Source organism: Lepidochelys olivacea, assembly GCF_965140295.1.
Source record: "Lepidochelys olivacea isolate rLepOli2 genome assembly, chromosome: 8".
NCBI classification, from domain to species: Eukaryota; Metazoa; Chordata; order Testudines; family Cheloniidae; genus Lepidochelys; species Lepidochelys olivacea.
In genome coordinates this window covers 61,599,907-61,616,381 of record NC_140418.1, presented here as the reverse complement: position 1 = coordinate 61,616,381, position 16,475 = coordinate 61,599,907, and the positions used below count along the sequence as shown (strand labels likewise).

General features: G+C 38.8%; 1 protein-coding gene across 1 annotated transcript in view; it reads right to left on the bottom strand.

Annotated features, from left to right (window-relative positions):
- Positions 1–4,657: 4,657 nt before the first annotated feature.
- Positions 4,658–16,475, bottom strand: part of CDC73 (cell division cycle 73) — a 163,059-nt gene continuing 151,241 nt past the window's right edge. Inside the window, exons 16-17 of the mRNA XM_084637564.1 lie at positions 11,065–11,206; positions 4,658–8,191 (exon numbers count right to left, since the gene is read on the bottom strand). Of these exons, the coding sequence (XP_084493690.1) occupies positions 8,155–8,191; positions 11,065–11,206 (179 nt within the window). The 3' untranslated portion in view covers positions 4,658–8,154. The remainder of the gene's footprint in view (positions 8,192–11,064; positions 11,207–16,475) is intronic.

The window sequence follows — 16,475 nt, the reverse complement described above, 5'->3', positions numbered from 1 at the left end:
ACCAGTCCGCCAAAAAGTCTTAACCCTGACCTGGAGGGACCCCTTCTACAAAGATCCAACATTTCACTTACATCCCCCAGAGGGAGGTTAGGAATGTTTTACTACCTCTGCCCATGGAGAGGAAAACCTGGCCACTCTTATAGGAAGAGCACAAACCTAACAGTCTATGAGTGATTTTTTTTTTTAAATAGCTGGGAGACATGCCACAGTGAAAATTAAACCTGTCAGAATAGATATGTGGAGAAATAAAACGTGAAGTGTTACTACATCCTCCACCACCGGCCTCAGGCTACACATCTGACTCTGCAGAGAAACCTAAGAACATAATGAAGGGACATTTCTGGGAGTGAAAGCTTATCCCAGTCTAGTCTAGTGAAGGGTACAAAAAAAACCCAAAACAAAAAAATTGGAGGCCACCTAGTCCCATTCTGGGAGGAATGATTTAATGGTATCTCTTCTCAGAAAGGGAGGCTCTGATTTAGGACCTGAGCCAAAGTCCACAGACTGCAAACTCTTAAAAATAAGAGTGAAATATAACCATCACATCGCTTGAATGCCAACGTAGGCTCTAATTTTCAGTCTAGCTGGTGAGTGCTTATATCTCGGTAGGCAGCAAATGGATAGGTGTCTTAAAGATTAGTACCAGGTCTCATAATTGGACCCCAAAATGAACAGGCAGCCAGTGGAGGGCACAGCTCTTGACCATCAGTCTGGCTCAGATAGGTCATGCTTGCTAGGTCCCCACCTAAGATGACAGTGTAGTTCCTTGGCAAGCTGGAAGAGTTGGATAAGGGACAGGAGGTCCTGGGGGGCAGTCAGGGGACAGTTGAATGAGGCAGAGTTTGGAGTGGGGGCAGTCAGGAGACAGGGAGAATGGGGGATTGGATGGAGGTGGGGTCCTGGGGGGGGCAGTTAGGGACAGGGGTCCCAGGAGGGGGCAGTCAGTGGACAAGCAGTGTGTGTGTGTGTGGGGAGGGGGGGGTTGGATGGGTTGGGGAAGGGGGGAGTGGGAAGGGGCAGATAAGGGACATGGGCCAAGCTGTTTGTGGAGGTACAGCCTTCCCCCTACCCAGCCCTCCATACCGTTTTGTAACCCCGATGTGGCCCTCGGGCCAAAAAGTTTGCCCACCCCTGCTCTACACTTTGCACTACTTTGACTATCAGAGAACAGATGCAGTTAAGGGGAGTGGGAAGGTTACTGCTAATTGATCCAAGTACTTCCTTCTTCCTACCAGGTGACTTCAGCCTTTCTTCAGTTAGATGCCTATTATCCAGTTTCACATGTCTTGGGGCCATTAATATATGCAGTGTAAATATCAGTCGCAAAGATGTGAAGCAAATAGGAGCAGTGTAGTCCTTTGAGTCTCACATCTTCTCAGGAATTTTTATAGATTGTGTGTTAAAAGAAGGAGGGAACTGGCCTGAGTCTTAATCCCCTCAAAGAAATGCAAGAGGAAAGATCAAAAACTTTGTAAAGCTTCTCTATCTACTCCCACTGGCTCATGTTTGCATTTCAGGACATACCTAAGCATAGAAATCTCTTTATCAAAAGGAACTCCTGTCGTAATTACAACAGGACACAATAGTACAGCTCAGGAATAGAATGCCCTCCAAGAACTGAAGCTCAAAGCAAATGAAGCACGCTGTTCCCTGACTGAAAACCAGTAAAATGTAAGTGGAACAGTCTTGCACTGAAAGGAAATTACAAATTCTATTCAGATGAAATCCATTAAAGCCTGCACTAAAAAGCAGGTTCTAAGGCAAAACATTTGCTCATTTGTCTATTGATTGAATCAGGATATTGATGATCTGCCTGGTGCTTAATATTTGTGGAGGGCAACATTGATTTAGAGCTGCCTGTAATAATTTATGCATACTGTATCTTAACCTGGTTATTGGGATAATTAGTGTATGACTATCTTGGATTAAATCAACTGTTGGGAAAACAACCATGAAGGCAAGACAGTAACTTGACATAAGACATCCACACACGCACTTGGGGGGTTGTTACAAAACCCTTGAGACATAATGCAAGGGCCTTTTGCTTTGACGCTCTAGCTCCACCATCTGCACAGTTCAAACTGGTTTGGGGGAGCATATTAAAGCTTGGGAATTTGAGAACAAAAGTTTGAGTGGATTTAATAAGAGCTCCTTAAAGACAGAGGGAGGATGTGTTAAGAGAAGAGACTGAGATCCAGACTCTCAAAGGTTAGGGAGAGAGAAGCCTGCCTAGGACTCAAGGTAAGAAACATACATGTAAACACTAAGTTATGCTTTGCTGCTACCGTTAAGATTAAACAATGCTTTTGTTTTAAGACAGCTGGTATATCACTATATTTACTGCTGGCCACAGATTCCTGAAGGGAAGAACTGCAGGTGCCAAACGCAATTAGATTAGACAGGCGAGTACAGTTGGCACAGACAGGTGCAGTCCAGGACCCCATCTAAGAGTGTGAGAAATCACCTGATTCCCCTCACCAGAAGAGGTGAAGACATGAGGAATGAGAGCTGAGGGAGTGCCCTACATGGGTCACAGATGCAGCTCAACCTGTAACAAATCACAGTGGAAGTTTAAACATATGCACGTTCAGATGAGTACATGCATTGCTGTGTGCTAGCACTATCCAACTCCTTGAGAACACACACACTCATCCTGTGAGATTAGTGAATACTTATGTGTCCAATTTTCAATTACAGCCAACTTCCCCCACCAAGTTCAAACATACAGCCTGATGTTTTCCTTGTAAGCAACAACAGTACTTCAAGTCCCCTCACCAGTGATGTCACACGACCAGCGCCAAGACTCCACGGTAACCTTTTGGTCACAATTTATAGTAAGGTGCCATTTAGAAATGGCTAAGAAATTATTAATAGCTGTTATAAAGCATGTTACCAACATCAATAGCATGTTAAAAATGATTCTAAGTACATCAGTAAATGCTATTATAGATCATAAGATATAGTGGATCATAAAATATAACAATAAAGAAAACTATTGACCAGTTGGACTAACAACTAATCATGTATTAAAATATATAATTGTTTACTAACCCTTTTAAAACCATTTTTGGAACCTTTATACTACGTGTGATCAATTTTTTCTAAGATCTAATAGAATTGCCCAAGATTCAACCCTTACGCATCTATGAAATGTCTCCTCCATTCCTACTTGCTACTCTCTTCATTCCTGGAAGATTCTAGAGAATCTCTCGTTTTAAAACTCTCAATCTAAAGACATTGGGTAAATCTAGGCCTGAGTGAAATCAGTCGGAGTTTTGCCATTGACTTCTGGCCAGGATTTCAACCCACCCCATATACAATCTGAGAAGGCAGAAGCTGAAACTTAAACACTCTAGTTCACACAGGGCCACTGAAGCACTTTCATTAGGCAAGCTGGCCAAACTAGATTTAAGTTAAGCTTCATTTTTTGCTGCCTTCGTTGCTCGTTATTTTAGACAAATCTGCACTCAGAACTTCAGGCAATTACAGTTTCAGGAAGATTTACATTTGACAATTTCAGGAATGTACACAAGCATTTTTTTCTGACTTTTGGGAAAAGTGGAGAGTAGATGGAAAGGGAATTTACAGATGCAAATAAAATCCATGAACAGTAATACCTTTTTATAGAGATTTTATATATTACCTCAGAACTGTTCCAGCTTTACATGTAAACTAGTTAATGGATTTAAATTTCAAACATTTGAAAATATTCTTTAGATCTGCACTCATTTACAAATCTTAAAACAACTTCTGTTTAAAGAAAAATGAATGCAGTGAAATCAACTTGGAAACACTGCCTGTCAGCATTTGCTTCTTACCAAAATATTTTCTGCTTCAATAAATACCCATTTCCTCTGAGTTTACAGCAATTATATTTCTCACCAGCAGAGAAAAAATTGAAAGTCATGGAAGTCAACAGCAGCCCTCCCATACAAGTTACCTTGCAGTATTCTCTGTACTCGCTGGTGCCAAGAAGAGTATTGTTGGACTCAGAACACCATGCTTATACTGCCAAAAGGAAGGAGCTTCACTCCAACCTCTTCACATTTTAAATGATTTCCTTCCACTCCTTATTACCTCAGGATATACATACAATGTTAAAGGTCTTCAGGTAATGAAAATGACTGCACAGCAAACCAAAAAAATAAATGTGTACTTACAATTTCTAATGAAGCATGTATCTGTCCAGACAAAAGAAACTAACAGGACCACAGTTCCTTAAAAAACAGGTGCTACATAATTTACAGAGCTACAATTTGATATTCACAGAATCTAATCTATATGGCACATTTTTCCCACAAATTATTTCTTTTAGCATTCCAGGTGAACTTTAACCTGTTAGGCCAACAATTTCTTCAGGCAGGGATTTTTAATTTTTCATGAACACATTGGTTTAATAAAGTAGTTGGCATTAGTTATGGCTTTTGAATTAAAATAAGCACAGCTTCACAACATTAAATTTTAAACCCACCATCTAATCCATTAATTTTGACCAGCTTATTTTTGTACAGTGTTCGCAAGTATTAGCAACTAAGTGCATATTTCTCTGGGCATGAGAATGAAAAGTTAGACCAATAAAACATTTTTTAAAGTCATTGACGAGAACAGTAATATTTTATACACTGATTGAACACAGAATGAAAGCCAAAAACAAATGTGCTGTTCAGATAAACATTTATCTGACATCATATATCGCATTATCCTTGATCATAGGTTCAGCTCCTTATGAACTTAATACATAGTACACTTCCCACATATTACTCCTTATCTGTATTCAAAAATAAGAAGTTTACAGTATTGTAGAATAGTTCTATAAATCATGTAGCTCAAGCACTGGATTTTAGCACATCCTTGTAGAATTATCTTGATAGAAAAAAAATTCCCTGCCAATAACTTTATAGTAGTTAAGCCTATTCAGTTGAAGGTGCTGATCCGTTATTTCTTCAGGTATACAAGTCTATTTAAAAAGAAATTACCTCTGCATTGACTAAAGAAATCTGCTTCTGCCACTTTGTTCACTGCAGCATTCAGAAAGCTCAAGTAGTGTACAGACAGTTCTTACTTTGTATAAATTATAAAGCAGTAATATTGTTAATATAAATCAGTATTTCAAAAGGTCCCTATTGGCAGCTATAATATTGCTGTCATTTTTTTAAACCCTGGCAGTATGGAACCCTGAATATCACACTGTAAGCTAGTTTCCATCTTGCTTTAGTACTTTTTAAACAATGATAGTAGAGGTGTTTTTGTTTAGCTATTTCAAAGCAGTTTTGATTATTAAAACAGTACTACACAGAAGAGAGAGGAAACAGTCAATTTGATATTTGAACCCCATACTGCTTGTGTCATTTAACTTTTCAGTAAAATGACAGTCAGTAAAATAGCTCACATTCTCACTTATACATTTTAATTTTCAATACAGTTTACACAATTTGTACACGTCTCAGCACTGCAAGCTCTTAAAACTGCTCACCAGTAGGAATGCAGCTCACCTAAACAAATGGCACATAGTACAGCTTCTTCCAGTTCCTGGTACCAGTTTTCCTTACAATTCATTAATTTGTAGATAAATTAAGCATAAAGTGATATCAAACACCTGATCTGTTGTAAAATGATGCTATATGGCTAAACTTTAAGTCCAAGTAGTTTCATAATGTGTGTATAAATGTACATAGAGAGAGACCCAGGAGAGCTATTCTGTGAGGACCTGATCCAACTCCCAGTGAAGGCAACTAGTTGCACAATGACTTAGATAGATACCTCACTACCGTGATGAATGAAGAGACCTAAAAGTGCCATCTCCTTCATAAATACGTTTTAGACCGTAATCACATTATTTTGCAAATAGAAAATTCCAAAATATTAAAAGTCTGGCTTTGAATCCACAAATAATGGTACAGTTCGCCCAACAGATTTCACACATTCTGCTCTCCTGTCAGTTTCACACCTGCATCACTCCACTGACTCCAATGGGTGTACACCAGTGTAAGTGAAATCAGAATCAGGCTGTCCTCCAGTGTGCCACATTGAGCCCAAGCATTGCAGGGTCTGAGACTGACTGATGAGCTATAACACCATGTGCTTTTAACACGTAACACAACAAACAGAGGATGGAGAAGAGAAAATGTCAATTGGACGTACCATATTTAAAAACAACAGTATAATCTGCAAATTATAATGCATGTGAGCAGTATATGTATATACCAAAACCTTGTGGGAAAACTGGCTGCTGCCCATTACAGTAGTCTTTTAAAAACTAAGTACATTGCCTACATACATAATACTGACTAACTCTACAAAATTTCCCATTTCTGAGCAGCAGAAACAGAACTATTAGATGCCCCACAACTTCGGCAGTATGAAACCCCAAATTATATTGATCATTTCTTCACAGTAAAAGTGCTGCGCTACTGACAACTGTTCCCTAGTTTTATCTCAAGGTTAAGAGAAACAAAGAAAGGAAAATTCTGGTTAATTCTGTGAAACAAAATTTAGTGGGAGAGTCAGTGACCTGGATCTGACCAAACCACTTAAACCAGTTAAAGGAACTTTTCTGAAAGGATTTTATTTAACTATTTTACAGTCTTGAATTGTTTGCTCTTCCCAGTGATTTTGTGATATCTATTCAAAACTCCACTCTTAGTACTACTGATGTGGATTTTATCTGCTACGAAAAAATGAGAATTGGGAGGTTTTTATTTTGTGTAGTTTTAAATTTAAAAATTGTAGTCTTAGAACAGTTGAGATGAAAATGTTACCTATCACCAAAGCCATTGGGACCTCAGAGGCCTGGTATGCCAGTATGGTTCCAAAACTTCTGTAGGAGCTAGGCTGCCAGTTAGATTAAAAAAATGAAGATAAAATGTGAAATAAAAGCAAAAGAAAAATGAATACGTAGAATATTTTACTTTTGTCAAACCTCAAATGCAAAGCATAAGAAACATGGTTCAGAATTTTAAGAGCAGAAATATAATATGTATGTTATAGTATTTAATCATTCTATTATATCAACTGGTATACTATATTATGTCAAAGTAAGTAGTTACCATAAACTCATACAAATACCAGTGTTTTCTTGCCTTAGTTATACTCAACCTAGATCAAGCAAATGTGTTCTTTGGTAACTGGAGTAGGTTTATTTTGAGTACAAGCGCAGTACTGCTGGAAGGCTCCAGCTGCTCAGATCAGAAAATGGCAACTCCTGGAGACAAGGCTTGGGCTACTTTTGTCACAAGGGACAACATAAGAGGTTATCTAATGTACTGGCATCAAAAGTATTAATTCTGTATGGTGACTTAAAAAAAAAGCAAACTCTCCCCCGTTCTATTCATTGTTTAGTCTATACAATGTTTGGACTCTCATATATAAAGTATTTGACAGGCGGTAGTGTACACATACACACTAAGTTTTAAATTAAAGGATCTGTATGGAGGATGGACATTCTGTGTTAACTTTACTTGAATGTATTTGTAATAAAGTTTAAAGATTTGGTAAACTGGAATATTATAAGCCCAAAGAAGTGGTTCTTGATTTTTCACCATCCCTTTTTCAACAAAACAGAATATACAGTACATATACAGGTTGACATTTTGATTTATCCAAAACAATTGTCACTTTGCCTAGTTTTGCAAGTCCTATAGACTAAAACGTAATACCATTTACAACAAAATATTTTCAGTAAGTGAAACAATAAAGCAAAGGAAACCAGAGCTAAACTCAGAAGCAAAGTCATTTTGAAAGCCTCATAACATACACACACACATACACACACACACACACACACTGTAACCTTCAGTGAAGATCCACCTATTTTCTAATGAGGAACAAAAACATACTGTTTAAAAATTTTGCTAACTTAACAAAATGGGGAAGAAACTGCTGCTATCAAAATATACAATTTGATTTGCAGGCTAGAAGGCTAACATTATTAAAAAAATAGTTTTAAGGAAAACACTTTTGCTTGTAATAACAGCAGGTATCAACCTGCCATAGCACGAAGCATCCAAACAAGACCTTATAAAAGATTAAACTGTGATCCTTTCTTCATTTGTAAAGTTCCTGACAAATGCATACAGTGAGAGCCTTAGTCTCCAAACTGGAGCACCTTTCATATTTCTCAATCACGTTTCAGGAAATGAATGGTAGCCAGAGGATTCAGAATCTCAAATGGGATTTGTGTTTTACCATGTACCTGCAATGTTAACAAAAAACAGCATTAACAGCATTTTCTGGTAGTTATAGAAAGTGTTCATTCAAGGAACAAAGCTGCACAGTAGGGAAAAAAGTAAAATTCTTTTAAAACTTAATTCTTAGACCATTAACAAATGTTAAAAGATAGAAAAAGAAAGATTCTTCACGAGTCATAAAAGTTCTGTATAATGCTGCGTTCCCCATGCCTGAAGGAAGAACAGTCAAATGTTTCCTCTTAGGGAACTCTGGCTTGGTTTATAGATCACAGAAATGGAGTGCCGGAAGGGACCTTGAAAGGTCATCTAGTCCAGTCCCCTCCTCTGAGGCAGGATCAAGTAAACCTAGACCATCCTGCTTACAGGTGTTCATCTAAACTGTTCTTAAAAACCTCCAATGACAGATTCCACAGCTTCTCTTGGAAGCCTATTCCAGAGCTTTGTTATCCTTACAGTTAAAGTTTTTCCTAATATATAACCTAAATCTCCCTTGCTGTAGATTAAGCCAATTACTTCTTGTCCTACATACAGAACAATTGGTCACATCCTCTTTATAACAGCCCTTAACATATTTGAAAACTTGTCAGGTCCACGCCCCATCTTTTTTTTCTTTCTGAAGACTAAACTTGCCCCGTTTTGGTTTAATACTTCCTCATGAATCAGATTTTCTAAGCCTTTCATCATTTCTGTTGCTTTCCTCTGTACTCTCTCCAGTGTGGTGCCCAAAACTGGATACAGTGCTCCAGCTGAGGCCTCACTAGTGCCAAGTAGAGTGGCACTTCCATGTCTTTCTTACAACACCCCGGTTAATGCACCCCAGAATGATATTAGCCTTTTTTGCAACTGCATCACATTGACTTATATTCCATTTGTGATCCACTAACCCCCAAATTCTTTTAATCAGTATAACTGCCTAGCCAGCCATTCCCCATTTTGTAATTGTACATTTGATTTTTTTCTTCTAAGAACAGTACTTTGCATTCATCTTTACTGAATCTCATCTTGTTGATTTCAAAGACCAATTCTCCAATTTGCCACAGTAGTTCTGAATTTTAATCTTGTGCTCTGAAGTACAAGCAATCCCTCCCCTCCTTGATGTCATCCACAAATTATATGGGCATACTCCACTCCATCACCCAAGTCATTAATGACAATATTGCCTAGTACTGGACCCAGGACAGACCCCTATGGGACCCCAAGAGATATGTTCCCCCAGTTTGACAGCACACCATTGATAATTACTCTGAGTACAGTCTTTCAAATAGTTTTGTACCCACAAATTTGTACCCAGTAATTTCATCTGGAGCACATTTCTGTAATTTGCTTATGAGAATGTAATGTGAGATTCTGTCAAATGCCTTACTGAAGACATTAAATTACATCTGAAGTTCTAAGACTATAAGAAAAAGAATCTAAAGTTCACTTTGATCAGTCATTTCTGGGAAGCCTTTAGAAACATCTGTGCTGTTATTTCTGGAAAATGTTTGTCATAAATATAAAGGGAAGGGTAAACACCTTTAAAATCCCTCCTGATCAGAGGAAAAACCCTTTCACTTGTAAAGGGTTAAGAAGCTAGGATAACCTCGCTGGCACCTGACCAAAAAGGAGACCAGATACTTTCAAAGCTGGGGGGGGGGGGGGGACATGGGGGCGGGGGGGACAAAGGGTTCTCTCTGTCTGTGTGATGCTTTTGTCGGGAACAGAAAAGGAATGGAGTCTTAGAACTTAGTAAGTAATCTAGTTAGATATGCGTTAGATTCTGTTCTGTTTAAATGGCTGATAAAGTAAGTTCTGCTGAATGGAATGTATATTCCTGTTTTTGTGTCTTTTTGTAACTTAAGGTTTTGCCTAGAGGGATTCTCTATGTTTTGAATCCGATTACCCTGTAAGGTATTTACCATCCTGATTTTACAGAGGTGATTCTTTTACTTTTTCTTCAATTAAAATTCTTCTTCTAAGAACCTGATTGCTTTTTCATTGTTCTTAAGATCCAAGGGTTTGGGTCTGTGTTCACCTATGCAAATTGGTGAGGATTTTTATCAAGCCGTGTAGGGTGTGGGGAGGTGTAGGGTTTGGGGAGGATTTTGGGGGGAAAGATGTTTCCAAGCAGGCTCTTTCCCTGTTATATATTTGTTAGACGCTTGGTGGTGGCATCAATAAAGTCCAAGGGCAAAAGGTAAAATAGTTTGTACCTTGGGGAAGTTTTAATCTAAGCTGGTAAAAATAAGCTTAGGGGGTTTTCATGCAGGTCCCCACATCTGTACCCTAGAGTTCAGAGTGGGGAAGGAACCTTGACAATGCTGATGGGGAGATACAAGAATAAAGTTTGGAAATGAGTGATTTCACTGGGGTTTTCAGAGAAGCCTGAATTCTAACTTCAATGGGATTTAGGTGCCTTAGGCAGTTTTGAAAATCCCAGCCTTAATTGTTTAAGTATTTTGCTGTTAAACAATCACAGTATCAAAATCAAAGTAAACTTACACATTGATACAATAGGCTCATCTGTTTTCCTAACGTTTATTGAACTGCCACATGGGAAATTGTTCATAAGACTTGTTCCTCAAGCTCCTTCTTTACATTATGAAAAAACTGTAGGTATGGACTTAGTATTAGTAGATGGTTTAGTAGCAGCTTTAATGTCTCACTCTTTTGAATTAAACTGACACTTTTCATTCCAGAAAGATTGGTTATTCCCCCTCGGTCTATCTGTACTTTTTCTGCCCATTTAAGGTGGCTTTGCAGCGCCATTATCATGAATAGCAAGCAGTATTTTGTCTCCAAGCTATAGCTTGGATCTTTCTAAGATATACAATTTCCTTGATACCTTACTCTCCCTCCCCACAAAAAACTCAGAGTAAAAGCTTTTCAGCATATTTACCTGTCCAAAGTTTCCCAGAAACGTAGGAATACTGGTCTGTCCAAGTGCCGTTTGTGATAACTTAATTCTAATACTGTCACATCCCATTTCTGTACATTTGGATCTAGACGTACTTCATCATACTTGAGATGGAAAGCTTTAACTACAGGATGCAAGAAAGCAACAGTTAGATTATAATCCTGAGTTTACATTATAGAATCATCCTCATTGGACAAAACAAAAATTCTTCACAGTTAAGAATGCACACCAGAAAACGTAATTTAAGGACACACAGCCATGTCTACATATGGGATCCATGACCCAACTCTATATATATCATAGTAGCAATGCTATGATTATGGGTGAGGTGGCAGTCCCTAGCTTTAATGCACACAGATTCTTGGAAAAATAGCTCGTTGAGCTGAATTCAAGTCAAATGCAATTTTTGGGAGGGAACTGACATTCTATTTGGCCATTTCTGAGCTGTCCCAAGATGTAAATCAGTAAACCAAACCTTTTTGAAGCCATCTTGATCGTTTAATGGATGTCTATGCAGCAACCTGAGTTGCTTGAAAGTGAACTACTAGGCGGACATTTAGTTTGCATAAATTTAACTTTGTATTTTACATAAACAATCCTCTGCACTGTAAATCTATTAGCCTACATGAACTAGTTATTTCGACTCAGTGCAAAAGCATTAATTTTCTGAACACTATAGAGGTCAATAAAATAATCGAAAGAAATGAAAATAGCATTGCTTTACTCAGTAGCCTGCTAGAATTAACATAAAACAAGGATGCAGATCCAGTAGTAGGATTCTTGTTATGTTGTGTTCACGTTATTTCCCTCCCAGAAGCAGGATCCGCCTCCTTTCCCCCCCCTTATTACAACTGCTCTGTCTTAGGGTATACCTATACTACCAGCCAGATCAGACGGCAGCAATCGATTGAGAGGGGCTCAATTTATCACGTCTAGACTAGACACGATAAATTGACCCCCGAGCGCTCTCCCGTTGACTCCTGTACTCCAGCACTGCAAGAGGAGCAGGTAGAGTAGACGGGGAAGCGGCAGCAGTCGACTCACCACAGCGAAGACACTGCGGTGAGTAGGTCTAAGTACATCGACTTCAGCTACATTTTTCACATAGCTGGAGTTGCATAACTTAGATTGATCCCCCCGCTCCCAGTGCAGACCAGGCCTGAGTGTGTACATCTGAGGTTGAGTTTTTAACTTCAAATACCACACAAATATATAGTAGGATTCTGCCTCCCTCTCTAGGCTGTTGCCTTCTCTCTAGGCTTGCTTCACTTCTTATTGCTGACGTCTACTGAAGACATAATGCAGCGTTTATCAGAGCTGAGACTCTTGGACCCATTACAACACTTTGTTACATTGATGCACAAGTAGTGACCACCAGACCTTTTATTCTGTACTACAGCTGCTGCTCCATCCTGTCAAAGAAGAGTACTGCTCTCACACTGTTGTTGTTGTTGTGGGTAGCCACAGATCTGAATAGTGCTACCCTGTTCAGTATCAGCATTCCTGTGGGTGGCTCTTGTCATGAATTGAGCACTCTGATAATAGCAGCAAGATAATATTCACCGTTTACATATTAATTTGTATAAATGGTATCTTATGCTGTGATTTCATCAGATCTCAAATTATTTTATGTCAGTCCCAATCAATGTTACAATAGAACTCCAAGGTAACCCTAAGGTGCTGCAGGAAGTGTTTTTAATGTTTACGTGGAGGACACTTACCTCTGAGCTGGTACTTGGCTAATGCACCAACATGACATTAAGAGACACTATGCTATTGGAAGTGCTGTTTCTTGGGGATTACATAAAACCTAAGAACTGACCATAGTATTAAATACACACACACACTCACTCCATGGTATTATTTTGCAATAGTAGGGAAGTTACCTGTCTCTTTTGGCCAAATTCCAATTTAGATATTACATCCAGTCTTTAATATTTAAAATTACCCCTGCAACTTCAACTTGATAAGATATTCTGATGCATTTCCTGTCCTAAATGGTCTAACTTTGCTTTGGTGTTCAACAAATGCTGCACTCCAACCCAGAAGGGAATTAATTTAACTGGGGGTTAGGTACACGAATAGACAGACACATGGTTTTCATAAAGTCTTTGCGTACTTTGATATGACAGCAACTAAAGTAACACAGTCACTTAGATACAGTATATCTATAGTCTACAAATAGAAAAAGTCAAAACTAACAGTTCAGAATCTGCAGTGTGCTTCCAGTTCACATTTGTTGGTTTTTCAAGAGGATTTTATAGAATTTGATTTCTTATTTGAAATTACAACTAAAATAAAAAGGCTGTGATTCAGAAAAAGCTGAGACCATATAAACTGCTTATGCTACACTGGATCAGTGGTCCATTTAGTCTATTATCTTGTTGCCAACAGTGGAGAATGTTGGACCCTTCAGAAAAGCATCAGCCCCCGCCTTCTACCGTACATGTAGTTGTGGAATACAGGAGCAGAGAAGGGAGATTTCTTAGACATGAGAACTGATAACCTAGGTCCATGATAAAATTACAAGGTTTAACTGTACATGCTACTCAGTTCAAATCTCCAATCTCAAATGCCTAAGCTACAATATTTGCCTTAATATCCTGCAGAAGGTAGTTCCACAGACTAATAACGTGCACTGAAGATTACTTCATTCCATTTTATTAAGTTTGCAGCCTTTTGAGTTGTTTTCCATGCTTGTAGTATAGTATTGGCTAGTAGCCATTCATGAAACTTTACAGGATTTTAACCAGCATAAAGTGACCGAGATAGTAAAACTAGTTTGATGTGATCTGGGTATAGTCTAATCCATGATTTACTACATGCATGTAGATCAATTTGCTTAGATTTTATGGCAATCAACTTCTTATTTTCCAAAATTTCAATCTACATTAACCAGCTTTAAATCTCTGTTAATTGTCATTCTGGAAGTGGGCCAGGTTGCCTCTGACAGCTTTTAGCTTCTGTAAATGCTGACAGATTACAGGTTAGATAATGGACTGGTGCAGAAGCTGCTGATCATATTTAGTTAGGCTATTAAAGAGATTGTGTAAGGGCAAAATGATAAATGGAGCCAGAGTAGCAGGTAGAAACAGCCAGCACTCACTCTTTTGAATAGCCCAGAAAATACTAAGTAGCTTGTTTGGAAGATGGAATAAAGCTCTTGTAGGAAGATCTAGATATATTCTTTTTCAGGAAAATATTTTTGAAATATCTGGCATGTGAGGCAATCTGGTGCATTTCTAAGGTTAAAAAAAAGTTTGCTTTTCAGAAGTACTTTTATGAGCCGGGAGAAAAGTAATCACATTCCCCTTTCAATCTGAACACATGTATGTATCTTAGACAGACAGACAGACAGACAGACAGACAACACACTGTATGTTGTACTCTCACAAACCTGTCTTAGTTTGTGCCTTCAGACTAAACTCTTCGGGCCAGGGACGTTTTCTGGCGTAGCTTACTGAGTTATTCCTTTTCCTCTTTCATTTTCAGTGCCTACTGTTAACTTGTCACTTTTTTCGCTTTCACGCTTTCCTTTCTCCATAATGAGCGCCCTTCATGTTCTCAACTCTCATTCCTCTCCCTCAGTCTTGTTTCTTTTTCTCAACTAGCATCCTCTCCCTCATTTCTCTTCCACCAACTCACTACTCTCTTCTTGCCTCGACTAGGGCTGTGGTAGCAGGATCTAGGGATTTTTAACTATAGCTCAGAAAACACAGGGCAAGACTGAGTGTGTGTGTGTTTAGGGGTGAAGAGGAAGAGGATTCTCACCCTGAAGGCTGTAGCAACAACGCAGGGTGGATATAAATCAATGATTTTTTGATTGTTGTTTAAATTATAGTAAGCGTTTCTTTTTACAAATAAACCTGTTTAAAATGAAATACGAATTTAATACAAAATCTCTTAAGGCCTAAATTTATAATCTCTTAAAACATTTAAATAAAATAAATAAGTATGCTGTTTGTGTGTTTAATTAAACTCCAGCTACCATTCTAATGCAATTTGACACAAATCATGAGCAAAGAGTTAATTATCCAGTAGTAAAGTAGTAAATCATCATTCACCACTTTCTAACATACTAAAAACACAGTTGTTAAGCATCTGAAAATATTAGGCTATATAATTGCTTAAATAAAAATATATAGTTATAGTGTTCCCTCCCAGGTACCAAGACGACGTACCAAATCTAGTGTAAAGGCTGTTTTTAGATGTAAATCAACGTGTTTTAACAATTATATCAGCGAATGAGAATGCATCTTTCTGTAGAAAATAACTGAAGTATAAATGAAAATGCTGATTAAAACGGATTTAAATTGAGGTTTGCCACTGCAGATTTAAATCACTCAATCCACCTGCAACAGCAGCAGGGAGTGGGATGGGAGTACAGATCAGAAGCAGTAGAGGCCTGGAGTTTCCTTCGATGTTGCTCCACATGTCGCAATCAGAAGAGCAAGCATCCGTTTGTGCTTGCCCATGTAAGCGAACAGCACTGGCCTCAAGCCACACTAGGCAAATTCCTGGTCGCACAGAGGTCTAAATCCAGGGCCTGCTACGATCAAATATCAGCAGACTAACTGCCTTTCATCTAGCTTGTATCTGAGAAGTAGCTTTACCTATGTCAGAGCTTAAAGTTTTAGGAAGACATCTTATTTTATACAAATGCTGTGTTTATAAAATACACATAGCAAAATACAAACAGACTTAACCCATCCATGACAAGTACTGGAATCTGGGGGGGGACGGGAGAGAGAGGTTGTAACCCTGGAATGCTCTACATTTTAGGGCGTTTGTCAGAACGGAAAAAATGCAAACTTGTGCACTTGCTATTTCAGAAACAACTGGTGAGGACTGTGAACTTCATGAAGCAGCAAGATTTCTAGGAGTTGCTGGGTTGGGGTGGAGGGATGTTGCTGGGCTGTCTTGGAGTAAATGAAAAGAGAAGTTGTCTGATGGTCCTAGGATGACCAGACAGCAAATGTGAAAAATCGGGATGGGGATGGAGGGTAATAGAAGGCTATATTAAAAAAAGACCCCAAAATCAGGACTCTCCCTATAAAATCAGGACATCTGGTGACCCTCAGTGGTCCCTGCCTGGGTGAAGGCTAGGAGGAGGAGCAGTTCTGTAACAGCAAACCACCTTCTCAAGGAAGATTCGGAGCTCAGACTTAGTGAACATGTTATCAGTGTTTCTGGGGGTAAAGAGAAACCAGAGAGGTTTGAGCCACTCAGGGGTCTCCCAGAAGTGGAACAGAAGCCAACTGCTCTGTAGCAACAGCTCCCTCATCTTCAAGAAATCTACCTTTCTGAAAAACTTGTTTTCCTGAAGAGGTGTGGAAGAAGCCAGCATGCGAGTTCATTTCCTGGAGGAGAGAGAGCTGCAGAGAGCAAGAGCT